Here is a 27,324-nt window from a genome sequence, read left to right as displayed (position 1 = left end):
AAGGGAGCTCTATGTATAGTCTGTTCAATCTCTAACTCCTACGATGACATCGTAGGAAGAGGGGATTGGGAATGACGTGCTTGATGAATGAAGAATTTGGTATTCCACCTCTCCCACTCCCAACCCCGTAATGCCAAGAATCAAAGCACATATGTGTAAACACTCTTCCACTCAGTCACACCCCGGCCCCGAAACCTGCCATTCTTTCTTCTTGTTTTTGAGACAGGGTCTCACAGTGTAGCCCTGCCGTCTTGGATCGCACTCTGTAGACCAGGCTGACCTGGAACTGAAGAGATCCGCCTGTCTCTGCCTCCAGAGTGCTGGGCTTAAAGGCGCAAACCACTGCCAGTCTAGCCTTAAACTCACAGAGCTCTTCTCGCCTTGGCCTCCCTCCTGAGTACTGAGGTGACTGAAGCACAGCGTGTCATCACGTGCTCCTCTGTCTTCTTGGGATCCACTCATTTGTTTGCTCTAGCGCCAGAGACTGAACCCAGGACCTCAGGCATGCTGCAGTGCGACACCTTTAAACAGCCCAGCTCCTTGTCTTTAAAGGATACCCATGTCTGTTCCTTCTGTGATTTCAGAGTACAAGATCTGTTAGTGGCCAAAGGTCTTAATGAAGTTGGAGGAATAATGCTGAGTTTTGTTTGTTCCTGGACAGATGGAAACAGTGCGGATTCAAGTTCACAATGTGTATTTCAGAGTTAGAACACACACACGTACAAACACACACACACACACACACACACACACACACACACACACACACATACAGTAGTACCGACCAACCAATTCTCAGTCTTTTTTCTTTCTGTACTGATCAGAATCACAGCTTTACCCATTCTCGATGAGAGCTCGACCACTGAGCTCATCCCTCCCTCCAGCTTCCCACGTAGTTTTAACAAGAGACGGTGCGTATGAATCGATAACGTGAAACCCCACAGCTTCCTGAGTGTGGAAAGTGAGCGGAGTTAGGCTTCCCTCAGAACCTAGATCAGGAGATGCAGAGGGGTGAGGTGCAGAGCTCTGCTTCCTGCCTGTTCCTCGAGGTGTCTGTCTGTCTGTCTGTCTGGAACTTTCTACTGCAAACAAAAAAAGCCAGGTGACTCCTCGGGTGGGAGAACCTGTTCAGTGACCTTGTTCCTTTGTGTGTGTTTTGCACGCTGGAAGGAGCATCGGACATGACGGTGGCAAAGCACCCTCCCGACAGCCGGGTTTTTGTTCTTCATTTTGAAATGGTCTGCTGTATCCCAGGCTGACCTCAAACTGCCTGTGTCGCCAAGACTGGTATTTGAACTCCTGATCCTCCTGCGCCTAGCTCCCAAGAGCTTGTGCCACCATGTCTGGTTTATTTGGTGCTGAGGATAGAACCCGGGGCTTTATATATGCCAGGCAAGCTCTCTACCGGCTGGGCTGTACATCCTTAGCTCCCCCTTAGAAACAGAACAAAACCTCAAGGGTGTAGCAACATGGGATGGATGAACATTTGAAGTCAGTTGCGGGTCAGCCAGGCTGCAGAGATCTTATCTCTAACTCAGTACTCCCGGTAGAGTTTCGTCTGCCCTGGAGATTTCAAGAGTCGAGAAGTCTTTGGAAATTCTTGTGAAAAGTACGTTTTATCTCATCCTCCAAGAATGTCTCAAATTCCTCACAGGACACAACTGTCCTCAGCAGCTGCTTAGAGGAGGGCTCCGAGACAGATAGTAAGTTAGGGCAGTTCGGTGGCCCTCTCCTCCTGGTAGGCGCTCTTCCAGAGCAGAGGCTGCCCACTCTGGAGTAGCTGACCTTAGCAAACTCACCCCCTCCCCCCACCTTTGTTAGCTCTGTGGCTTTGCAGTGGTTTGTTCCCTCCTGAGCCTAAAGGCTTACAACTCAGGGAGAGGGGCTGGAAATGTAGCCCAGTCCGTGGAGTGGCCTCTAGGACACAGTCTTGGGTTTAACCACCAGGGCCACCTTGAACTGAATGTGGCAACACTCGGGTACCTGAGAGGTATAGGCAGGGGGATCAAAAATTCAGGGTTATCCTTGGCTGTCTAATAAGTCTGAGGCCAGCATGGACTGCGTGAGAGCCTGTCAGAAAGAAAGAAAGGAGGCATGGGGGCCATAGGAAAGAAAGCACAGTAAAGCTAAGCTAGGGAAAGTCCATCTTCATATCCCCCTTTGGCTGGTTTTATTTCCAACTAGTAGATTCGTTAACATTCTACTCCCAGAGTCCTCATGGTGGTACAAATGCATAGGTTTTTTTGTTTGTTTGTTTGTTTTTGTTTTAATGTTGAGGCTTTGTCATGAAACACAGGTTAAGGTACGCTTTTATGAATTTTCTGTGGAAAAACTTGTTTTCGAAAGCTCTGAGGAAAAAGATTGTTTATGGCATCACTGATGTAATTTCGGTTTTTACACGTACCCATCATCATCCCTGTCTTTCTTTCCAGGCCGAGCCTTTATATCTGTGGTCAGTATATTTCCTTAATTCTTGGCACTTGGCATCCCCTGTCCCCACTCCAGAATGGGCTTTTCTGGATAAAACTCACAAGCTTTGCACTTTCACGAGCCGTGCTGTTGGGGGAGGGAATCACAAGAATGCAGTGTGCCGGGGGGCGGGCTGGGGGTGTCCACCTCGGTGTGTCTGTATTCCGACGAGTATCTGGTACGAGCATCCGGTTTGAGACAGGCACACAGATCTTTAGCTCGGAGGTACACGTCCACACAGCTGCTTTGGCCCTCTCACTGGTCTGTGGGTTTGCTTGTGTCATGGGGTTGATTTGACCTGAGTTCTAGGAGAGAGAATAGACGTGCCATGTTCATTCGAAAGAAGGCCGTGAAGAGGACAGGATGCTAGGTGTTCTCGAGTTCACGTGTTATTTTTTATTTTGTAGAGTGAGCTGAAACCCAGTGAAAGCAAAACTCACAAATGGGAGCAGAAGGAGAACGTGCCCCCCGGCCCCGAGGCCTGCAGCATCCATCAGGAAGGGAGCAAGGTAGGTCAGAACGCCGGCGTCCAGTTGCCAGGGAAGCATGTGTTCTACATTAGGTGCTTAAAATTAGAAAGGAGTCTGACTCCAGGCTGCAGTGTCTGGGAATTTGGTGGCAGCTGCCAGGGCAGATTGTCAGTTCTGCAGGTCCACATAAATTTCAGTTAGGAAGCTTCGCGATTCACAGCTGACCAAGTAATGAGCCGTCGTTGGAAAACTGTTTTGTTCAGCAAATGCTCAGAAGGTGAGAAGCTAAAGCCGTTTATAAAAACCTGAGCAGAAATGTAATTTTTATTTTATTTATTTATTTTTTTTCCGGAGCTGGGGACCGAACCCAGGGCCTTGCACTTGCTAGGCAAGCGCTCTACCACTGAGCTAAATCCCCAACCCCCGTAATTTTTATTTTATTTTTTATTTTATTTTTTTTTTTTTTTTGGTTCTTTTTTTTCGGAGCTGGGGACCGAACCCAGGGCCTTGCGCTTCCTAGGCAAGCGCTCTACCACTGAGCTAAATCCCCAACCCCCGTAATTTTTATTTTTAAAGACTCTATTAAAAGTTACTTTTCGGGCTGGAGAGATGGCTCAGCGGTTAAGAGCACCCGACTGCTCTTCCAGAGGTCATGAGTTCAATTCCCAGCAACCACATGGTGGCTCACAACCATCTGTAAAGAGATCCGATGCCCGCTTCTGGTGTGTGTGAAGACAGCTACAGTGTACTTATATATAATAATAAATGAATAAATCTTTATAAAAAAAAAAGTTACTTTTCTGTATGTGTACAGTGTTTTGCCTGAAGGAATGTATGTGCACCGTGTGAGTGACCAGTGCCCTCAGAGTCGGAGGAGGAGTTTCAGATGGTTGTGAGCCACCATGTGGGTGGGTGCTGGGGATTGAACCCAGGTCCTCTGCAGGAAAAGCAAATGCCTTAAACCTCTGAGCCATCTCCAGCCCTGAGATGTTGTCTTTAAAGCACTCGTGTATAGTTTTGAGATGAAGGTCTCTGTCGCTCAGGCTCATCTTGAATCCGGACATTCCAGTCATCCTCCTGCCTCAGCCTCTTGAATCACTGAGAGTACAAGCTTTTCACACGGCTCTTTTTTTTTTAGTGCTCTACCTGCATGTACACTTGAGTGCCAGAAGAGGGCATCAAATCCCATTATAGATGGATGTAAGACACACCCCTCCGTGGTGGCTGGGATTTGAACTCAGGACCTCTGCAAGAGCAGCCCAGTCAGTGTTCTTTTTTTATTTTTTTTTTTTTTTATGTGTGAGTACAGTATTGCTGTCTTCAGACACACCAGAGGAGGGCATCAGATCCCATTACAGATGGTTGTGAGCCACCATGTGGTTGCTGGGAATTGAACTCAGGACCTCTGGAAGAGCAGTCAGTGAGTGCTCTTAACCACTGAGCCATCTCTCCAGCCCCCAGTCAGTGTTCTTAACCGCTGAGCCATCTGTCCAGCCTTTGACACCACTCTTATTTGTTTGGTCTTGGCTTTGCTACAGCAGTGATTAACCTAAGGCCCCGCACACTTAGGCAAGTGTTCTGCCACTGGGTTATGTCTCCAGCCCTCATTCAGGGCGGTTTGTTACGCATAAGAGATTCGACACTTAGAAACTAAAGGCTGGGGCAGTGAGATGGCCTCCCAGAGAAAGGCTTGTGCAGGCAAAGCTGAGGGCCTGGGTCCAGTCTCCAGGACTGACATGGTGGAAGGAGAGAGCCGACTCCTGCGAGAAGTCCTCGGACTTCCACACGTGTAATAATCAATTAATTAACATAATGGGAGGGCTGACCTAAAGGCTGAGCCAGGCATAGTCACAGATACCGGTAACCCCAGAACCAATGAAAGAAGTGAAGGCCAGAGGGGCATGAGTTTAATGCCAGCATGGTGTGCATGGAAAGTCCGAGGCCAGCAAGACCCATTTAAGACAAAGAGAAGCAGCACACAAACGTTTATTCTCCTTCAGGTTGTCCCTCCCCTCTTCTCTTCTCTCTCTCTCTCTCTCTCTCTCTCCCTCTCCCTCTCCCTCTCCCTCTCCCTCTCCCTCTCCCTCTCCCTCTCCCTCTCCCCCTTCTCCCCAAGCCTCAAGTCCTTCATGCGCAAGAGCACTAACAAGCTAACCTTCTAGCATCTTAACTGTCAAGAATCACTAGGGTAGGTTTCCTGAGAGATGGTGGGGCCGTGGAATTCAGAGCTAGCTAAGATGACTTCTTCAGGAAGATGACGTCTGAGCCAAACCCTGAGGAATGTGCAGGGATGGGCCAAGGGCGTGGAGAAGTGGCATTAGAATAAAAAAAAAAAAAAAAAAAAAAAAGAATAGACACACAGGCACAGTGGAGTGCAGAGGCCTGGGACTGCCCTCTTAGGAGTTGCTGTTTGATTGATTCGGCCAGGTGGTCAGACATCAGTGGGAGGCCACGGAGAGAGTTCAGCCAATCACAATTAGACGGTTTAGTTGCAGCAGGTAACCGGCTTAGACTCATACTCAAATAGACGTCATACCCAGCACCGAACGTACACAGTGCACATGCGTACACTCAGGCAGAGCGCTCACGTAGAAACAAAAGCAGATCTTCATTTTTTCCTTATTTGTTTATTTATTTTAATTGGGTATTTTCTTTACTTACATTTCAAATGTTATCCCCTTTTCCGATTTCCCCCGTGGGGCACCCCCTCTCCCTCCCCCCTCCCCCTGCCTCTAAAAGCAGACCTTTAAAACAAATAACGAACTTCGTAAGTGGGCTCTTTTTCTTCCTTTCTTTCTTTTTTAAAAATTTTTTTTTCAGAGCTGGGGACCGAACCCAGGGCCTTGCGCTTGCTAGGCAAGCACTCTACCACTGAACTAAATCCCCAACCCCTTAAAATTTTTTGAGACAGTGTCTCTCCCTGTAGTCCTGGCTGGCTTGGAATTGCCAGGTAGACTAGGCTGGCCTGAAACATAGAGGCTTGTCTGCCCCTGCCCACTTGAGTGGACTAAAGGAGTTCCCTGTACTACTCAGTGAAAGCCGTTTCTCAAATATAACAAGCAGATACGTTTGGAATTTTCCTTATAGTCTGTAAATTAAAAAAAAAAAATCACAGCATTGAAATATGTGCCCCCCCACCCCCACCCCCATTGTTACCTCAGGAGCGTATCTGAAGAAATACTTATCTGGAAGATCATGCTCCTGTGGCTTTAATTCTGTTTTCGTGCCTAATTCCTGATTGTCCCCATGCTGATTTAATTTGAAATTAGAACTCTGGGCTGAACCGAAAGATCAGAACATTTTAATTACAGCATAAAGGAGCACGGGTTGCAGTGAATCATAACTCGGAGATCGGGTGGGGAGGAAGGGGGCAGGGAGTAGATCCTCTTCCTGCACATCCTGTGAGTTTGTGAGCATTGGGCTGTGTCCGAGTCTGTAGGACCTCAGAGCCTCACCTCGCCACCTTTTGTTACCCAGTGCCTAAGCTCTGTTTGAACTTCAGCCTGCTGCAAAAGGACATTAGTGCTGCAGGAAATGTTCTTTAAAAAAGCAATGCACACACAGGGCGGGGTAGGAGTGGGGTGTATTTATCCTTTGAGAATTGAGAACCTCATTGGATCCTCCAGAACCGGAGTTACTGGCGGTTGTGAGCCGCCGAGTGGTTGCTGGGAATGGAGCCCAGGTTCTCTGCAGGAGTGGCCAGTGATCTTAACTGCTGAGCCATCTCTCCAGCCCCAAGGAATCTTTCTTGAAATACCACGCTTTGTCAAGCTGCTGTTCTTCCTTTAGTGAGATGTCTGAGCATGGTCTCTGGTGCGCCTACCTGGGAGTTTCTGAGTCAGTGTGTTCTGTCTGCCGATGGGCAGTGATGTCAACCTTAAGTGTACCCAACAGGTTCAAAGGGACCAGATTAAAGGGGAGGGGACAATATCCCAGGATGGATGCTCCTACAAATTCTCTAGAGCTAAGAGTCTTGTTTGGCTTTGGTTTTGGGTCATAGGGTCTCATGTAGTACAGGCCGTGTTAGCAAGCATGACCCTGGATTTCTGGCCCCTCCTACCTCTGTGATTTCTCAAGGGCTGAGGTTACAGGCATGTGCCAACCTGCCAGCAGCGAAGGCCTTTTTCTAACCAAGCACAACTTTCAGAAAAATGTATTTCAAGTCACTGAATGAAATGCCGTGTGTGAGGCCATCAGTCCGATACTTGGCACAGAGTAAACACTCGGTAAATGTCAACTGTGATTATCCTAGTTCATCCTCTGCCAAGGTAGGATTCCTGTAGTGAAAGGAGACTAGGGGGGAAAATGCTGGCATTCGAGTGTGGTCGGCCAACCACATCGTCTCCATTGTGAATGTATTCAGCTCATTAAACACCTTGATACATACACTGGGTATCACCTATTCAATCCAGCATCGAGATCTTAGACACAGAAGGTAGACCGCCTATAAAAAGGAGGGAGAGAGTTCGTTTATTTAAAGTTGATGGCTTCTGAGGAAAGAGATATATACCTAGACATAAGATCTGCTTCTTGTTAAAAAAACTGAAAATATTTTTTTGGTTTTTGTTGTTCCTCCCCCACCCCCTCCTCTGTATTCCCATTGCTCCCTCCCTGTGTCCCCCCTCCAGGGTATGGCAGTGTTTTGGTTTGTTTTCCCTTAGATTTCTATATATTACTATTTTATGTGTCTAAATGTTTCCTGTATGTATGTCTATGCACTGTGTTTGTTCCTGATGCCTGAAGCGGTCATAAAAGGTGGCCGATCCCCTGAGACTAGAGTATTGTGTTGATGATTGTGAGACACCATGTAGGTGCTGGGAATTAAATCTGGGTCTTTCAAATGAGCCCACTCTCGACTCCTGGCTTTTCTCTTTACTTTTCTTTTCTTTTTCCTGCTTCCCCCCACCCCCTCTGAGACAGCTTATACCGTAGCCAAGGCTAACATTCAACTCACAGTGTAGCAGGGGACTATCTTCAACTCCTGATCCTCCTGCCTCCACCCCCCATTGCACAACCTTTTCACAAAACAAACAAACAAAAAAAAAACAAAAACAAAAAACAAAAAAACACTTGAACAGGAAAATGAGAGTAAGAGTAACTCCCGGGTTTAATACATTACTTTTCCTCGTCACGGAGCATACTCGGCGCCATATGAGGGGTTTGTTCTCCTCGACTCCAGGGGTTTTTCTTCCTAAGATATGGCTTGAGAGTTCTTTATGAGGGAGATGATACTGGCTTGGCAGCTGAGTGCTGTCTGTTCTAGCGTTCCTCTGTAATTGAGAGGCACGCTAATATCCTCATAAAAGACGTTTGCTGCCTCTCGTTTAAATGCTCAGCTGTTCTGGGGCCGTTATTCCCCCTCAGGCTGCCAGTGACTAACTGGAGTCAGCAGGATTTTATGGCACTGGCACCCTTTGCTCTTGTATTTTTAATGTGCTTCTTAATCCTTCTTAATCTTTTTTATTCCTGCAGGTTTCTGCAACTGAGAATAGCCTGGTGGCCCACCCTGTCCCTGCAGAAGATGACACCTGTAAGTATTTGCTCTGAGCTCCGTGGTGGGGGTTCCCCTCCTCTTATTGTCTGTGGAGGAAGGAATATACCAAACCCAGCAACCAATCTCACCAGGGCCTGGGCGTTGAGGGCTGGTGCTGGATCCCCTTCACACATGTCATAGCTCGGGGAGAAGTTAAGTTAAACACCGTTAGCCAGCAGTGGCGGCACGCACCATTAACCCCCCCCCCCCACACACACACACACACACACACACACTCGGGAGGCAGAGGTGGACAGATCTCTGTGAGTTCAAGACCAACCTGATCTACAGAGTGAGTTCCCAGACAGCCAGGGAAACCTCATCTTGAAAAGGCCAAAAAGAAAAAAAAATTAAATGTGGTTAACATAGGATAAAGAGAATATTTCAGTTTTTGAGATTTTTCACCTACCGTGTGTGGGTGTTTGCCTGTAGTTGTCTCTAGTGTCTCTCAAGGCCAGAAGATGGCATCAGATCCCTAGGGACTGGAGGAGTCACCAGTGCTCTTAACCACTGGGCCATCGCTCTGGCCCTAACTGAAAGAATACGTCTAACAACATTCTCTCATCGAACTTATCCTATGTCCGTACTAAACTCTTCCAGGTCTGAAGCCACATAAACCAATCTTGACATTTTGCTCTGAATAGAGGACGTTCAGGAGAGAGTGATTAATTTTTTTTTTTTTTGGTTCTTTTTTTCGGAGCTGGGGACCGAACCCAGGGCCTTGCGCTTCCTAGGTAAGCGCTCTACCACTGAGCTAAATCCCCAGCCCCAAGAGTGGTTAATTTTTGAAGAACATTTTGAAGGCCTAGGGATTGTCCTGCTCACGTGCTAAATTTTCATATAATTTTATCCTGTTCTGGAGTATTCTAAGCCTGTTTTCTCAAAGATAAAAGATTTGGTGTTGACTTGACTCTTACCATCTCTGATTTTGGACACAGTCTCACTATACACTGTGGGCCTGGAGTTCATCGTGTAGAGGAAGCTGATCCCTCCTGCCTCCGACTCCTGCATGGGGCGGTTACAGACGTGAGATGTGCGTCACACACTTACGATGCTGGACCACTTCTGACTCTAATATTCAGAGTCTCTCTCTGCAGCCCTGGCTGTCCTGGAACTCACTCTGTAGATGAGGCTGGCCTCGAACTCACAGAGATCCACCTGCCTCTGCCTCCCCAGTGCTGGGATTGAAGATGTGCACCACTGTGGCTAGCTTACCTTTTTTTTTTAATTCTTGATAAGAGAATGATACTGTCACATTAAGGTTTTCTTGATAATTATCTCAGTTCCGGGCCAGCCAGGGCTGCACAGGCTACACCCCCTGTGTCAAAAATGTTTCCAAGGAATGGCTGGCGACTCAACACCTATCCCACGCTTTCCCAGCTTCGGCCAAAGCACCCTGGAAGTTACTGGGATTACAAAGTACCAGGAACCTGTCAGAGTCTATACACGGCCTTCAGAAATGGCAAAGGCTCCAGAGCAGAATGATGCACGGTGTGGTCCAGGTCCCAGCCTCGTGCTGCAGGTTGAGAAAGTCTTAGTGACAGCCTGACTCCTGGGGGAGCCCAGGCACTTTCAGTTGAGAACCTTCTTCAACAGAAACGCAGGGTTTTTCCTGATGCTAAAAGGACCGACCAGTCCCTGGTGGAAAGTACCCATGTTTCGCTTTTTCAAAGATCCCTTCCTGAGGTTTGCATGAGCTACTCTAAAATGCCTGTCTTGTGTAACTTCACCAGGTAACTCCCAGGGGAGGAGTGAGGCCCAGCAGCCCATATACACTAAGCCGCTGAGTCCCGACGCCAGGACCTCCAGTCTTCCGGAAAGTTCTCCTTCCAAAACAGCGAAGGTACGATGGCTCTCTTGAGTCCTAGGCTCTTGTTTTCAGTATTGTGAGTTGCAATTTTTTACTTTTAGTATTTTTTTTGAAGTTACTGGTATGTGTCCTGGAAAAGTATCTTTTTTTAAAAGATTTTTATTTATTTATTTTATATATGTGAGTACACTGTAGCTGTCTTCAGACACACCAGAAGAGGGCATCAGATCCCATTACAGATGGTTGTGAGCCACCATGTGGTTGCTGGGATTTGAACTCAGGACCTCTGGAAGAGCAGCCAGCAATCCTAACCACTGAGCCATCTCTCCAGCCCCATGGCGTGTTGCAGTTTTCATTGTTCTGTTCAGCATTACCTGTTTGTGCTTTCCTGGACGGAATGCCAGTAGGGTGTGCTTAAGAGTCGCTTTCATGGGTTGGGGATTTGGCTCAGTGGCAGAGCGCTTGCCTAGGAAGCGCAAGGCCCTGGGTTCGGTCCCCAGCTCCGAAAAAAAGAACCAAAAAAAAAAAGAGTCGCTTTCATGGGTAGGAGAGATGGCTCACTGGTCAGAACACCTATGGGTCTTTCCGACGACCTGCAGCACGCGGCTGGGACCCGGACCACGCCGTCAATTCTTGGCACCCACATGGTGGCTCACAACCATCTGTAACTCCAGTTCCAGGAGATCTACCATTCTCTTCTGGCCTCCTGGGATACCAGGAATGCATGTGGTACACATATATGTACACGCACGCAAAGCACTCATACACAGAACAACACAAAAGGGGGCAGAGCTGCTGTGATAGCCCAGGAGACTAGAAGCGCTTGCTGCGCGTAATCACGGAGACCTGGACTTGGCTCTCCCAGCATCTGTATAAAAAGCTGGGCATGGGGGTTGGGGATTTGGCTCAGTGGTAGAGCGCCTGCCTAGGAAGCGCAAGGCCCTGGGTTCGGTCCCCAGCTCCGGAAAAAAAAAGAACCAAAAAAAAAAAAAAAAAATCTCAGCTTCAGAGAAGCTGAAAGAGAGACTGGATTTAGGGCGGTCCATGCTGCTCCTGCGCCATGCACACATGTGCTGTGAGGATTTCCCTTCTGTGTCCATAATTGGTGTGTGGATGAACCCGTCAGTTCACAAAAAGGATGAAGGAAACAGAGCACGAGTGTCTGAAACAAAAAGAGAAAGCAGAGGAATCCAGCATTTAAAAAGGGCAGATTAGGAGGGCAGGGAGCAAACAAGAAGAAACGTTTAAAGGGAGCAGAAAGATCTGAGCCCGGCCAGGTAGCCAGTACCATGGGTTTGCTCCCTGTGTACCAGAGGTCAAGGTTTGGCTTGTGACTCTGGATCAAAAGTAGATTTAAAGCGGGGAGGGGACAGCTAGAGAGATGCATGCATAAGAGCACAGAACACTCCTGCAGAGGACCTGAGTTTGATTCTCAGCATCCACACTAAGCAGACTTTAACTGTCCTAACTCTGTTTCCAAGGAGAGGCAATGCCTCTGGTCTCCTTGGGTATCTGCAGCTACATAAGCACACCACACACAGACATGCATTAAAATAATAAAAATGATTTTTTTAAAGGATAGAGGGTGTGTTAGCTAGGGCCCCGCCCTGGCTCTGGGGTAGAGTACTTTCCTAATCTGTGAGACTCTGGATTCCATTCCAGAGCTCTCCAGAAAGAGGCGGGAAGGGGTTGGGGATTTAGCTCAGTGGTAGAGCGCTTGCCTAGCAAGTGCAAGGCCCTGGGTTCCCTCCGAAAAAAAGAAAAGAAAAAAAAAAAAGAAAAGAAAAGAAAGAGGCAGGAAAAGAAGACCAGTGTCCTAGTTAGGTCCCTGCTGCTGTGATAAACACTTTGACTAAAGCAAGTTGGGGAGGAAGGGATTTATTCAGCTTCCGCTTCCACATCAGTGTCCATCACTAAAGCAATCAGGGCAGGACTCAGGCTGGACAGGAACCTGGAGGCAGGAGCTGATGCAGAGGCCATGAGGGGCTTTGCTTACTGCCTTGCTCCCATGGCCTGCTCAGCCTGCTTCCTTACAGAACCCAGGACCACCTGCCCAGGGGTGACCTCACCTGCACAATGGGTTGCCCCCCTCCCGCCACCCCCAGGTACATCACTAATTAAGAAAATGTTCTACAGGCCTGTCTACAGCCCAGTCTTTTTTTTTTTTTTTTTTTTTGGTTCTTTTTTTCGGAGCTGGGGACCGAACCCAGGGCCTTGCGCTTCCTAGGTAAGCGCTCTACCACTGAGCTAAATCCCCAGCCTACAGCCCAGTCTTATAGAGACATTTTCTTGAGTTTCCCTCCTCTGATAACTCTAATGTGTGTCTGGTTGACATGAAATTTGCCAACCCTACCAGTGAAGTGGCCCAGCAGATACGGCACTTGACAAGCTGTTTGAGCCCACATGAAAGGGACCAGCTCTTGCAAGCTGTCCTTTGAATGCCTACACTGTGTTTCAAACCACCCCCGCCAAGCACACACGCACGCACACGCACGCACGCACGAAAACTCAAATGAAAAAGAAAATGGTACTAAACCCAGGGATGGTGGTGCATGTTGAGGATGGGGCAGTAGGATGTTAAATTCCAGGCTGGCCTGGACTATGCACTGAAACTGACCCTATGTGTATAAAACAATGACTCATAAGACAGACCTGGCTATGGATTCTTTGTCACTGAGGAATCTGAGCCCTGGTTTATCCGAGAGCTAACGTCTAGTCTTGAGAACATTATTCTTCAACATGGCCTTGCCTGTTTGCCTAGGTGACGCAGGGCTTGGTTATGCTGGCCCAGTTCTGGAATGAAATCCCTTCTGATTCAGACTCCAGGCCCCGAGCCAATGGGAGCTGTGTAAGAGGACATCACACAGGTGTTCCTAGTTGGTCAGAGAAGATACTTGGCTGTAGACAGATCTCTTTGTGCTTACCTCAGAGTTATGTGGGCTCCTTTGTCTCTGGTCATCAGCCTCTGCACACACAGCTCAGGGCGTGAAGCCTGTGTGAAAGACTAGGGCACGCTGCCCGGTTCCTTTGTGTTTGTCAGTAGTCCAAGGCTCTAAAGGTGTGTGGAGCGGTGCGTGGGACTCATCTTAGCTCCCCTTTGTCTAAGGGCTGTTTGTTTCCTCTTGCTTAAAGTCCCCTTGCAGCCTGTAGGCAAGAGAAATACCTCAGTAAGTATGTCTGGCAAGAGCTGCTGTCGTAACTGGTCTCGTGGCTCTAGACTTTGCATCAGAAGTCAGTTCTCTACTTTGGGAAATTACATGTAGCAAAGAATATACTTGCTCACTCAAAATAGATCTTTTTGAGTCCCACGCATCCTGGGGGGTGGGGTGGGGGATCTGTTCTTAGTGCCTGCCTGTTACTGGAAACTAGGGCATCCTAAGCAGGGAACTCAAACAATTTCAAGAGTTTTTTTTTTAATGTAAAAATCGCAGGTGACTGGAGAGTTGGCTCAGTGGTTTAGAGCACTGAGTGCCCTCGCAGAGGGCCCTGGTTCAATTCCCAGCACCCACAGAGTAGCTCACAAACTTGAGTAACTCTAAAGATTTATTTATTCTATGTAAGTACACTGTAGCTGTCGTCAGACACACCAGAAGAGGGCATCAGGTCCCATTACAGATGGCTGTGAGCCACCGTGTGGTTGCTGGGATTTGAACTCAGGACCCCTGGAAGAGCAGCCAACGCTCCTAACCACTGAGCCATCTCTCCAGCCCAGACATGAGTAACTCTAGTTCCAGGGGATCCAATGCCATCCTCTGTCCTCCTTGAGCACCAGGTACCCATACAGCACACATAACATACATGGAAATAAAACACGCATGCACATAAAACAAAAATAAATGTTGCTGGGCATGATATCACACTCTCTTAATCTCAGCTCTCCAATGTTTTGCCTGCACGAATGTTTGTCATCTGCCTGGTCCCTGAGGAGGTCAGAAAAAAAGCATCCGATCTCCTGGAACAGTAATTGCAGATGGCTGTGAGCCACTGTGTGGTTGCTGGGGATTGAACCCAAGTTCTCTACAAGAGCAGCCAGAGCAGCCAGTGTTCTTAACCACTGAGCCATCTCTCCAGCCCAATTACTTACATTTCAAATGTTATTCCCTTTCCCAGTTTCCTGTCCATAAGCCACCTCCCCCCTCCCCGACCTTGGGGATTTTTAAATACTTTTCAAAAATTGTTTTGCGATAGGATTTCACTATTCAGCTCAGTCTGGCCTCAGTTCACTGTATACCTCAGGCTAGCCTTAAACTTGTAATCCTGCTGTGTCTCCCTCCCAAGTACTAGGATTACAGGCATTTACCACCAGGCTTGGCACAGCAGGGGTTTAATTAACAGTGGTAGGGTATGGGAGAAAGACCAAGACCCAGGAGAAAAGAAAAAGCAAGAGGATGTGACCAACCCTGAGGGTCACCAATTTGTCCCCAGCTTCCTTAGATGGTCCTGCTGATGGATAAGGAAAGAAAGCACAACCAGCCATTTGGAAGGACAAGCATAGAGGTGCCCCTTCCCGTGTCTGCCTTGCTGTTCTCTGAGGGCAGGGATAAGAGGCTTTGTGGTTTTATTATATGGTGTTAGAGATGGAGAACCTCATGCATGATATGCAAACTTTTTCCAGTCAGGTCCCCACTGCCCCCAACCTGGTTTTATGTTCTTTTACAAAGCTAGGAGAATCACGACCAAAGGTCACCAGGATCCTGTCGCTGCTTTTCCCAGCTCCTGGGCCTCCTCTCGTAGGGACAAACCTATTAGAGACAGTCTATTTGGGATGTGAATGTCCTGAGAAGGGCTTCATAGAGAGTTTCCCTCAGAAGCTGCAGGCTACGCAGAGCCGCCCTCCACCATTTACTGCGTGGCAAAGAATTCCAGTTTTATTACCTCGCTGTTTTGCACAAACCCAGAAGGAAAGAATGAATAGCATTTGCGGTATCCATCTGATGAACGGAGGTCTGACCTCAGTGTGAATTCTTTCCAATTTCATTTTGTCAACCGCCCTAGCCTCCCGTTCTGTTGCCAGCTGTTTCCCTCCCCCCTCATCAGCGGATATGCCACCTACATGCCTGCCTTCGTCAGACTGAAATCGAGCATGTGTAAGACAAAGTGTCGAAAGGATTCCAGATGACAGGTAGACAAGTTGGAAACTAACCTAAAACAGATAGATAGATGCCCGTCGACAGGAGGTCTATAATGTTCTTCACAGGGGAAAGACTGTGTTGGTCAATGTGTTTATCTATTGCCCCACTCACTCCAGAATGACCTGAGGACAGTCTCTCCACATTCGAATCTGAAATCAAGCGAAGACTCACTCTCGTGAGCGTGTTGGCTGTGGGAGGGCCAGGGTGCTTGCACTGAATTAGTATCTGTCCTCTTCTCCTAAGACTTGCCCGTACAGCCCAGGGGCCTTTAGAAAACACTCCGTTGGTCTTCGAGACAGGAACTGTGGGTTTCCATCCTCATCCTGCTCTGACTGTTTGTAACCTTGCTCAGGCACCTGATACCCCTGATACTTTAGTCTCCGTGTGAGAAATGAGGCATAGAAAAAGGAATCAAACATTCCCGTGTCAGCAGGGTTCTGCATGGCTGTGACAAGTCAACCTGTTGTGGAGGCATGGGCAGGTTGTAATGGAGAATTTCGGGCACTGACTATGCTTCCTGTTGTCTGAATAGACGGGGGGTGGGGGGTGTTTACAGAAAAGTGGCTGAACACCCAGGACGGAGAATTAAAGGGAAGGCATGGCACGGCCGCTACTACTGCTCCTGTCTTTATGACAGTCTAAAGTCCCTCGCTGGACAAGCCTTAAATAATAGCAGGAGCTCGGATAGAAGCAGTGGGAAGCAGCAGGTCCCGTGCTCAGGTAGCAGGCTGTGGAGTTGATGTCAAGGAGGGGGTGACTTTTCACTTGGGTGTGGGAGGCTTCAATGAAGAAAGCAGCTGAGGGTCAGGTGTGGGAGGTGACAAAGTCCTAACAATGCGGCTGTGGGTCAGGCGTGGGAGGTAATAAGGAGGGAGGAACAATTATGAGCAAGACAGTCCTTGTGTGGGTGAGGGCTCATAAAAGCCTTCTCAGCTGAGGTTGGATTCGCCCCAGGTGGATCTGAGAGGGGCTGGGTTTTACCTCCCTTAGCAGCGTTAGAATGTGGTCCTGTTGTTGGGTCTGAGTCTAGGTGAGCTCGGCTGCAGTTGAGGGCTCCAGGGCACATGGATTACTGTGTATTCACTGAAGGTTCCTATTTGTCTCTTCCAGCCTCTGCGTCCTGCTCCTGGCACCTAATCTCTGCTCCTGCCTTCTACTTTCCTCCTAATGTGAGCAAAACCTTTGCTGTCTCTCAAGTTCTTTCTATTCCCTGGGCTGCACCCTGTTGCAGTGTGCTTCTTCTGTGTGTGTGTGTGTGTGTGTGTGTGTGTGTGTGTGTGTGTGTACGCCTGCATGCATGTGTATGTGTGTATGTATGTATGTATGTATGTGTGTATGAATGCATGTGTACACGCATGCTCTCAGTGTCCCTTCCCCTCGTTCTCCCAAATCTATTTCAACTGTTAAACATACAGGATCCCCTCTTTGCAACTGAAGGAGATCCTCAGTCCGATAAACACATTTACCCCATTGCTTACATCATTTGAGTTATGACTTGGACGGCTTCTCTCAAGTAGCTCCAGTTGCACCATTATTCTCTCGTTTTATTCTGCATTTTAATGGAGGTCCTGCTTTGGGGGGTATGGGGGGAGACAAAAAACAAAAAATAGCCACCTCATCCTCTCAGAGAAAACCTTATTAAAGGGGCAACAGTATCTCCCTTTAAATCCAGTTGTGTCTGTAAAAGAAACCTGTTATTCAAATAATGGCCTAGTGACCTCCCACAGCTCTGTGCCGTAACATGGGCCAGCCTTAGGTACTTCCCCTCATGACTGGTAAACCGAGCTAGCCTCCGGCCTTTGGTCATTTCGCTATTTTTCCTCTCAGGACCCTGCCCCAATGAAGTGAGTTGCCCTCCAGTCAGCTCTGCTCTCTTCCAGAGCCCTTGAGACGCTGTGTGAGTGAGCGAGTCAGCGAGCGTCTGCCCATCATTCTGCCATGCTTTGCTCTACACTCGAGGCTGGGTTTCCTCCCAATCTGCTTGGAGAACAGTCCCCACTGATTTTGTTTGTAGTGAATAAACTTTTTTTACAGTCTGCCTTCAGGGCCGGTTGGCTTGTTGGTTGGTTGGTTGGTGTGGTTTGGTTTATTTACAATAGGGTCTCCCTCTAGCCCGGCTGGCTTGGTGGGCACTTGCTGTATAGACCAGAATAGCTTTGAACTTGCAGCCTTCCTCTTGCAGGCGCCTCCCAAGTACTGGGATGGTAAGCGCAAGCACCCACACCCGCTAGGGTTTATTTTTTAAATCTAAAGTTTGCTTTGCCCACCACCTGGTCCTCTCAGGCTGAGCTAAATTCAGGTTCCTGGCCTGGGGATTAATTTGCATTATTTATTGTCTTACATCTTCTGCAGAGAGCCAAGCTCATCTTCCGCCCCACTCGGGTGCCTAGGGTGCCAGTGAGAGATGCCTGGCCATCTAATCTTTGTGTTGGAGCGAGTTGGGGGTATTCACACTCAGGAGTAGAGACTTCTGGGGCCCCACCCATGTAAACGCTTACAATGTTACAATGGTTTTTTTTTTATTGTTGTTTTTGGGGTTTTTTTTGTTTTTTTTTTGTTTTTTTGTTTTTTTGTTTTTTTTGGATTCTGGCTTTTATCAGGGCTACAACAGCTAACCCGTATATATTGAAGGGAAGACTTTAGGGTCTTATGAATCATAGGCTTGCCCCAAACTTGCTGTATAGCCGAGGATGACCTTGAACTTATGACCCTCCTGCTTTCACCACTCAAGTGTTGTACCACCATGCCCAGTTTTACTCATTGGTGAGCAGTGAACCCAGGGCTATGTACAAGTTCGGCAAGCTCCCCACCAACTGAGTAGTTCACAGTTAACTGAGTCGTTACTGGGCCCTGCTTTCATTCTCTGTTAGTTTTCAGACACTGTAAACAATGTATCGTTAGCAGGAGAGGCTTCCTTCTGGAAGCCCAATAAGGTAGTCTGTTTCTCTTTTTTTTTTTTTTCTTTTTTTCCGGAGCTGGGGACCGAACCCAGGGCCTTGTGCTTGCTAGGCAAGCCCTCTACCACTGAGCTAAATCCCCAACCCCTAGTCTGTTTCTCTTACAAGATGGCTTAGCAGGTAAAGGCACTGCCGAGCTTAAGGACCTGAGTTTTATCCCCAGAATCCATATGGCAAGAGGGGAGACCAAACTCACCAGAGTTGTCCTGTGATCTGCACACATGCACAGCGATGTGCGTGCGCATAGATCCAGGAATAAAATGATAGTAGACATTTGAAAAGTTTTTTTTTAATATGCCACACACATTTAGATGTAACGGCTTATGCATACAGTCTTGGCACTTGGGAAGGTTGGGGTCACCCGTGGGAGTACGACGAGTCTGAGGACAGCTTGGCTAGAATGAAACCCATCCAGAGAATAGCAAAAGATACTCCTCTGGAATTGAAATACCTTTCCCTAATTCCCAACATGCACCGCCTTCCCTTGAGCATCAGACCCCAGCCCCTCAACACACACCAGGCTGTTACAGTCACCTCTCCACTTGAGCGTCAGACACTCCCACCCAGAAAGTCACCTCCTTCCCGCCACTTGAATCAGACTTCCTCCTTCTGTGTTGTGATTTCATTTTCTCCTACTCCCTGACCTTCTAACTACAGCTCTCCATCTCCAGTGTTTTCTGTGGTGTGTGTTGTCTGTGTGTCTGTCTGTGTCTCTGTCTCAGCCTGTCTACACCTTGCTCTGCAATGCAGCCCAAGCCCACCTGACCTCAAAGGCTTCTACACTTAGGGCAGCCATGTAGTTTGGTACAGAAATCCAGGAGAGCCTCCCAGCTCTAACAAGCCAGCTGGCAGAATCCGAGCAGGTGTGGTTCCTTTGAGAATGGCCCTTAGATGAATTAACTCCTAGGCCCGTCTCGGCAGGGTAACCAAGTCATCAGTGCCGCGGCTGAAATTGTCTGCTTCCTTGTCTAGAAGTTTCAGGCACCCGCAAGAGAGAGCTGCGTGGAGTGTCAGAAGACGGTGTATCCCATGGAACGGCTCCTGGCCAACCAGCAGGTGTTTCACATCAGCTGTTTCCGATGCTCCTACTGCAACAACAAACTCAGGTGAGCCAGACCCAAGCGGGCCTCTGTGGGCAGAGTGGGAGCGTACAGGGACCGAGGCTTTTAGAACACGGGCACCACAGGCTGCTGCACTGACACTACTGGGGTTCCTGGTAAAGCAGAAAACACTGGTGGTGAGTCCCTCATATGAACGATGATGGCGCTGGGAACTTCTCATTGTGGTCTGATGTGGTGATGTGATCTGTGATGTGTGATGTAATGTGATGTGATGTGTGATGTGTGAATGTGATGTGACATGTGATGTGTTGTGTGGTGTGATATGTGATGTGGTATGATGTGTGATGTGATGTGCAATGTGATGTGTGATGTGTAATGTGGTGATATGTGTGTGGTGTGATGTGGTGATGTGATGTGTGGTGTGATGTGATATGTTGTATGTAATATTTGTAATATGATGTGGTGTGTGATGTGATGTGTGGTGTGATGGTGTGATGTGGTGTGATGTGGTGATGAACTGAAGCCTAGGATCCTATGAACTGCTAATGAAGCCCCGCATCCATGACCAGATTTAGCACAACGTTTTCCTGTTGCCTCATAGAACCATAAGCCATTAAATCCCAAGGCATTCTAGGGCTGGTGACCTGGGCTTGGAATCCCAGCTGAGGCAGAAAGATTGCAAGCTCACGGCAACTGAGTGTGAAAAAAGAGGGCGAAGGATGTAGCCAGGGGTAGAATGAATGCCCAGCATTCCTGTCCCTTGGTTCAGTCGCCAGGACTGAAGAAAGGTGGGGAGAAGGACTCAAAGGAAAATTATCAATATGGCAGACTGGGAAAAAGAGTTCACATTAATTTTAATTACATAGTTTCAGAGGAAAGGAAGTATCCAAGGTGTCACTTACTCCCCCAAGCAGGCACCCTTCTAGAATCCTCTTGAAAGACGCCCTGGCACCTACAGGACACTTACGGGGTTTTGTACCTTACCATAGCTAGACCCAGCGGTAGCTCTAGGTAGATAACACTCCTTCACACGGCGCCAAAATCTGCCTCTGGGATCTGTGCTCTTCAGTTCCTTTTCTGCCCACTGAGTTAATTCTCCCTCCCTTCCTTCCTTCCTTCCTTCCTTTCTCTTTCCTCCTCTTCCTCCTCCTTCTTCTTCTCTTGTTTTTTGTTTTGTTTTTCACGATAGGGTTTCTCTGTGTAGTCCTGGCTATCCTGAAACTCCATAAATCAGGCTGGACCCAAACCTAGAGATCTACCTGCCTCTGCCTCCCAGGCGCTCAGATTAAAGGCATGTGTGCCATCACCACCTGACTTTGAATTAATTTTTTTCAACAAAACATATATTTCTCTTGGGGAAATACTAGCATTTTGTGACCTGTTGTAAAAATATAAAACATAAAACAGTCTTTTTACCTGCTCTAGGTCCGGCACCACACTACCCCAAAATATCTGCTAGATATCTTAAGTCTCAGTCAGCAAAGCCTCTCACCCACTCTGCTCCATCCCATATCACACTGCTGAAGGCCTCCCTCTGAGCTGGCAGCCATCTCTCTACCTATCTAGTTCCCAAGGCAGGTTTCCATGCCAGAAACACATCCCAACTCCATGGCGTCCCACACACTCTCCCAAATTCAATTCTCCACATGAAAAACCACACCACACAATAACCTCTGATCCAGTTGATAAGATATAATTGCCCACCTAGACATACAAAGCCCAGTACACACCCATCCCTTAAGAACATTCATAACAGCCTGTAAAGGTGCAGCGTGGAGTCTTAACATTAGCTTCCATGTTCTCTCCGGGCGGCTTCTCTCCCGTCTCCTCCTCTTCCTTCAAACTTTTCTCCTGCCCATCCTTCCTTCTCGTCCAATGACAGGCCTGTACCTGCCTCACCTGCGTGACATCATCCCACAATGACCCTTTAATTTTTTTCAATGTATATGGGTGTTTTGCCTGCACATGTGTCTGCAAAGCCTAAAAGAAAGCACCAGATCCCCTAGAACTAGAGTTGTGAGCCGCCATCTGGGTGCTGGGAATCAAACCTGGGACCTCTAGAAGAGTAGCCAGTGCCATTAATCACTGAGCCATCTCTCCAGCCCGTTATGATTCTTTTTTTTTTTAAAATAAAGATTTATTTATTTATTTATTTATTTTATGTATCCATTGCTGCTGTCTTCAGACACAGCAGAAGAGGGCATCGGATCCCATTACAGATGACTGAGTCACCATGTGGTTGCTGGGGATTGAACTCAGGACCTCTGGAAGAGCAGTCAGTGCTCTTAACCTCTGAGTCATCTCTCCAGCCCCCGTTATGATTCTTTACAAGCTATTATATAGTGGCCTGGGCTGGGGGCACACAGCTTCAATTCCAGCGCTCAAGAGGCAGGGGCAGGCGGATCTCTATGACTTCAAGTCTATGACGTCAAGAATAGCCTATTCTACATAGTAAGTTCCAGGTCAGCCAGGGCTACCTAGTGATTCTATCTTTGAATAATTAAAAAAAAATTAAACTGAGTAAAGTGTTATCTCCTGTTCCTTCTCCTGTCAGCATGACTTGTTTTTATCCCGTCAGGATTAGACACTGAGAACCAAATATTTGCAGCTCATTGGATCCATTCTAACAGTGTCGTTATTTTAAAATTAGCACAGCTGATAAACTAGGAAGAAGAAGATAGAACTTACAGGTTATAAATGCTGAAGAAATGTATGAGTGGGTTAAGACAGACTTATAGGAAAAGTAATTTTTAAACATTTTCACTGAGGAGAATGAAATCACTTGAAAACGAGGAATTCATATCCATTAGGATAGTGACCAGGGAAGGCTTAGTCCAAGGAGTGAGCATGTTTTGTGTAAAGGTAAAGACAGTCATGGCACTGCACACCTGAGATCTTATCAATCAGGAGACTGAGGCAGGAGGATTTCAAGTTCAAGGCCAGCCTCCGTTTAGCCCCCCAAACACACACACTCGAAAAACTAAAACAAAACAAAACAAAACAAAAACAAACAAGCAAAAAGCCTTAAAAGAAGATCAGGCAGGGCTTGAGAGATGGCTCAGTGGTTGAGAGCACTGACTGCTCTTCCAGAGGTCCTGAGTTCAAATCCCAGCAACCACATGGTGGCTCACAACCATCTGTAATGGGATCTGATGCCCTCTTCTGATGTGTCTGAAGACAACTACAGTGTACATATATAATAAATAAATGAATCTTTCAAAAAAAAAGGGTCAGGCATTAGGATAGGTCATCTATGCGCTTCTAAAGATATTTTCCTTGGACTGGGGTACACTGTTAGTATAGTGTTTGCCTGGCACACACAAGACCCTACACATTCACAGTATCTACCCTCCAAAGGGGAGGAGGCCTTTCACATCTTCAGAAAACACTGGCATTACCAGAAGCCTGCTGGTATAAGTGGGAGTGTAAAGGAAGAGTCACTGACTTGGTGTCTTCTCTTTTGGTGACAGTCTAGGAACATATGCATCCTTACACGGAAGAATCTATTGTAAGCCTCACTTCAACCAACTCTTCAAGTCCAAAGGCAACTATGACGAAGGCTTTGGGCACAAGCAGCATAAGGATCTGTGGGCAAGCAAAGGTGAAAATGAAGAGACTTTGGGGAGACCAGCCCAGCCTCCCAGTGCAGGGGAGACCCCCCATAGCCCGGGTGTAGAAGATGCCCCCATCGCCAAGGTCGGCGTGCTGGCTGCGAGTATGGAAGCCAAGGCCTCCTCTCAGAGGGAGAGGGAAGAGAATAAGCCAGCGGAGACCAAGAAGCTGAGGATCGCCTGGCCTCCCCCAGCCGAGCAGGGCAGTTCAGGAAGTGCCCCGGAGGAAGGGTTCAAAGTGTCAAAGCCCAAGTGGCCTCCCGAGGATGAAGTCTGCAAGACAGAGGCGCCGGAGGATGTAGATCTGGACCTGAAGAAGCTGAGGCGCTCTTCGTCCCTGAAGGAGAGGAGCCGCCCGTTTACTGTCGCGGCTTCCTTTCGAACCTCCTCGGTCAAGAGCCCCAAGCCCTTGTCGCCGTCCCTCAGGAAGGGTTGGAGCGAGCCGGAGCCCGAGCAGAGTGAGGAGTTCGGAGGAGGGACAGTGACACAAACGGAAAGCCCCAGGCCCTCTCGGGAGAAGGAGAGTGTGGGAAAATCACGCTGGCAGAGCGAGGAAGCGGAAGCGGAAGCGGAGGAAGCGCCGAGGGGCAGGGACGGTCGTTCTTTTGAGCTGGAGAGTGAGAGTTTTATAGGAAATGGCGCAAGCATAGCTGAAGACGACGTCGCCCCAGCACAGCGGTCTCCATTAGAACCCGAGTCTCCGGGTTGGCCTGGCTTTGGAGACACCACGACTGCTAAAGAATTCAATCAAAAATCCCAAGATGTCGGGTTCTGGGAGGGGGAAGTGGTCCGAGAGCTGTCCGTGGAGGAGCAGATAAAGAGAAACCGGTACTATGACGAGGATGAGGATGAGGAATGACCGGCCTCCAGCCTTAGATTCCTGTTAGCAACTCACTGCCCTTTATCAAGTGCTGCGCACAAACAGGCAGCTCGGCGCCACGGGTCTTTTACGTGGGAGCAACTTTGGAAATGAATTCCTGCTTGCAAAACAGAACAAAACCAACCCAAAACAACACCCCAAAACCAATTCTAAGTGCATTGTGGAAACACCATCTTAAACCTGGTGTGGTGGCACACACCTTTGAATCCCAGCACTCTGGTGGCACAGGTAGGGGAGTCTCTCTGAGTTGGAGGCCAGCCTGGTCTACAGAGCAAGTTCCGGGACAGCCAGGGTTACCCAGAGAAACCTTGCCTCAAAAGCAAAACCAAACAAAAACAAAGAACCCCTACATTTTAGCAGGGAAGGGCTAAGCAGGGATTTCTCTCAATGATGCAGCCCATGGTCTGCCGCATTCCCCCAAAATCAATATTAAAGTGACTAGATATTTAGAGGCACATTTTCACACTACAGAGACCATTGTGATATTAGAGACATTCAGAACACATTCAGGAGCCCAGCTCTCAACCAGAAGCACTTTAGCATAAAGGGCACAGTGTAGCAATTTTACCAATTTCATTTTTTTTTAATTTTTTTTAGTACTCAACTGCTGAAATCAAATATTTAGTCTTTTGAGCTTTTTAAATGCATTTTCTTCCTCTGGTAGATATGGGAAACTTACTTTCATCCTACTCTCTGCACTTTTAATTACCGAGGCACAAAACAGCAACCTTTGGCCAAGTGAGATGGCCCGCTGCCGCCAGGTAAAGGTGCTGATTTCAAAAGCCTCAGTGCCTGAGTTCAATCCCCAGAGCCTACGCCCAGGTGAGCGAGAAGCCTGCACACGGTCACCCTCTGACAAACGTCCCCTGTGGCTCACATTCCCGTCATCGGTAATAATAAACAAGTTGTTAAAACAGAGCCAACATTACAAACACCTCTGAGAGAGAGCCAGACATGGTACCCAGGTGATCAGTGCCCTATGCCAGTGTGCGCCTGCACTCTGGGTGTCTGCTGTCTGTCCTGGCTTCTCACATCCTACCGAAAGCCGCAGTGTTTGTATAAGACACTGTGGATCACCGTCCACCACACTCCAAGCGAAAGAGAACCGAAGATCTGACCTCCGAAGCCTCAGGGTTGAGGCAGATCTCGTCAGTCCTTAAGGCTCTAGAATGTATCGATTTTCACGGCAGATGATATTTCCGTCTTGGTAAATCAATTTTAGGCCTCTCTTCTCAGGCGGTGTCCTACTTTGATTCATTGTTGTGATAAAACGCTGGGCAGAAGCAACTTAGCAGAGGAAGGTTTGTTTCCACCCACAGGCCACAGTGAAGGGAAACCAGGCCAGAACCTGGGGGCAAGAACCGAAGCCGACTGTTCAGGAACAATGCTCACTGGCTTCATCTCTCTGGCTTACTCAGCTGGCATTCTTACGCCACCCAGGGCCACCTGACCAAGGTGACCCTACTCACAACACAGACAGACAAGGCCCACAGGCCATTCTGTTAGAGGCAGCGCCTCAGCGCAGAGTCCCACGTCCAGGCGAGCCTGTCAGGCCAGCAGACACTGGGGAGCACAGGTGGACTTCTCTGGTATTAAGGCTTTAGAACAGTATACGCGAGTGCATTTCTTATATGTAACTGATAATCCCAAATTATGTGTAGGAAGGGGACGGGGTGTTTTAAGATAGAGGCCGGGGTTGGGGATTTAGCTCAGTGGTAGAGCGCTTGCCTAGCAAGCGCAAGTCCCTGGGTTCGGTCCCCAGCTCCGAAAAAGAGAAAAAAAAAAAAAAGATAGAGGCCTTTTTGCATTTGTAGAGATTTAGCTCCGTTTTAGAGATGTAAGATAATCTGTTTCCTCATGATCTTGTTTAGCCTAAAACATTTTTATTCAATAAAGCTTTTAATTTACATTCTAAGTGTCCGCACCGCTCTTCTTTTCCACCGTTTCTTTTGCATTGTTAGAGTCTCTCCGGACCTGCTTCTGTTTGAGCAGTTTGAGGGGGTAAGTGCTATGAATTCATCTCACCACCAGATGGCGATGTTGAACCGAATTTGGCACATTTCGTCTATCCTGAAGAACACATTTTTTTCCCCCCTGAAAAATTGCAAGTAATTTGGCAAGAGAATTGGTGTGTGCATTCAGAATGAACTGTTTGTTTTACCAACTCAAATTCCAGTGGCAGTTTTTTTTACTGTTTACGGTACGCAACATTTACTAATTCACCTTACCATTGTGCCTAACACACAAAACAGGATTTCCAGCCATCTCTGCTGAAGACGCAGGCTCTTCAGTCTGGGTGTGAGCGTGTTTGGTTGATTTCTTGTGTAGAATCGGCTTCCCCAAGTGTTTCCTGCTACCACTGGTTTGTGGTTTTAATAATAGCCTGGAACCCAAATGTGGTGGTGGTCCATGCGTGTAATCCCAGGACTCAGGAGGCTGAGGCAGGAGGTTTACTAAATTGGAAGCCAGCCTAAGCCACAAAGCAAGACCAGATCTCGAATAGTCTGGAGAGACTGGAGAGTTGGCCCTGGATTTTATAGTACGTGCTGTTCTTCCTAGCACCTTCACAATCATCTGAACTCCAGCTCTGGAGAGTGTGATGCCCCCTACTGACACACACAGAAACACACTTAAGGGCCGGAGAGATGGCTCAGCGGTTAAGAGCACTGACTCCCCTTCCAGAGGTCCTGAGTTCAAATCCCAGCAGCCACATGGTGGCTCACAACCATCTGTAATGAGATCTGATGCCCTCTTCTGGTGTCTGAAGACAGTGACAGTGTACTCACATAAATAAAATAAGTAAGTCTTTAAAAGAAAGAATCCCAGCTACAGTCTTGCATACACTACTGATAGCTGGCCTTGAGCTCTACCAAGTTGGGGCTTTTCACTGGGTCACTGCAAAGACAATTTCCCTCCCTCGACCTGAGCTTCGAGAGGATTGCCCCACGTTAAGTACAGTCGTTTAGACATCACAGGGTTGTCCTGCTCAGAAGGGAGTTCTCCAAAGCCAGTGCAAGCTTCTTGGAACAGTGGCGACCCCAGAGTAAGGAGCCTAGAAGCAGGTGTCATGGCCACTCTATAACGGTCCTGGGGGCAGTGGTCCTGGAAGCTGAGCTGTACTGCCCTCAGGGTATGAAGCACTCACAGTAGCTGGGATGTCAAGATGGCTGTCAGCCGATCATCACTAGAAGGGTGGCTCGGTTATCAGCTCCTGGTTAAGTCAGGGCAGCTACGCACAAGTGCAGGGTCTGACAGCTGTCGGCTGAAGGGTAAAATGGGCGGATCCTCGGGACGTTGGCTTATTTGGAGTAAATATTAAAGAGTATGTACCAAAAGGCCTGTCCTTATAGCCATTTTAGCAGTGTTTAATGCCTAGCCAAACACTCTTAGGAAAAGTTAGA

The 27,324-nt window shown here is 48.0% G+C and overlaps 1 protein-coding gene and 1 long non-coding RNA gene across 4 annotated transcripts in view; one reads left to right on the top strand and one right to left on the bottom strand.

Moving 5' to 3' along the window:
* Lima1 (LIM domain and actin binding 1) overlaps nucleotides 1–25,838 on the top strand; it is a 99,788-nt gene extending 73,950 nt beyond the window's left edge. Inside the window, exons 7-11 of one of the 2 annotated variants that reach the window (NM_001191615.3) lie at nucleotides 2,877–2,978; nucleotides 8,412–8,469; nucleotides 10,206–10,315; nucleotides 19,344–19,477; nucleotides 22,903–25,838. In NM_001191615.3, the coding sequence (NP_001178544.1) occupies nucleotides 2,877–2,978; nucleotides 8,412–8,469; nucleotides 10,206–10,315; nucleotides 19,344–19,477; nucleotides 22,903–23,902 (1,404 nt within the window). In that variant the 3' untranslated portion in view covers nucleotides 23,903–25,838. The remainder of the gene's footprint in view (nucleotides 1–2,876; nucleotides 2,979–8,411; nucleotides 8,470–10,205; nucleotides 10,316–19,343; nucleotides 19,478–22,902) is intronic. The other variant, XM_006257354.5, reaches the window with a different exon arrangement.
* Nucleotides 21,105–23,011, bottom strand: LOC134479573 (uncharacterized). Of its 2 annotated transcripts, none has more exons than XR_010053092.1 (2): nucleotides 22,878–23,011; nucleotides 21,105–21,331 (listed from the first exon to the last, which is right to left on the bottom strand). It is a non-coding gene; the product is annotated as an uncharacterized LOC134479573 (long non-coding RNA). The 2 variants fall into 2 exon arrangements; XR_010053093.1 differs by having other exon boundaries at nucleotides 22,831–22,958.
* Nucleotides 25,839–27,324: the final 1,486 nt, after the last annotated feature.

Source organism: Rattus norvegicus, chromosome 7, assembly GCF_036323735.1.
Source record: "Rattus norvegicus strain BN/NHsdMcwi chromosome 7, GRCr8, whole genome shotgun sequence".
In the NCBI taxonomy this organism is placed as follows: domain Eukaryota; kingdom Metazoa; phylum Chordata; class Mammalia; order Rodentia; family Muridae; genus Rattus; species Rattus norvegicus.
This window is presented reverse-complemented; position numbering and strand designations above follow the sequence as displayed.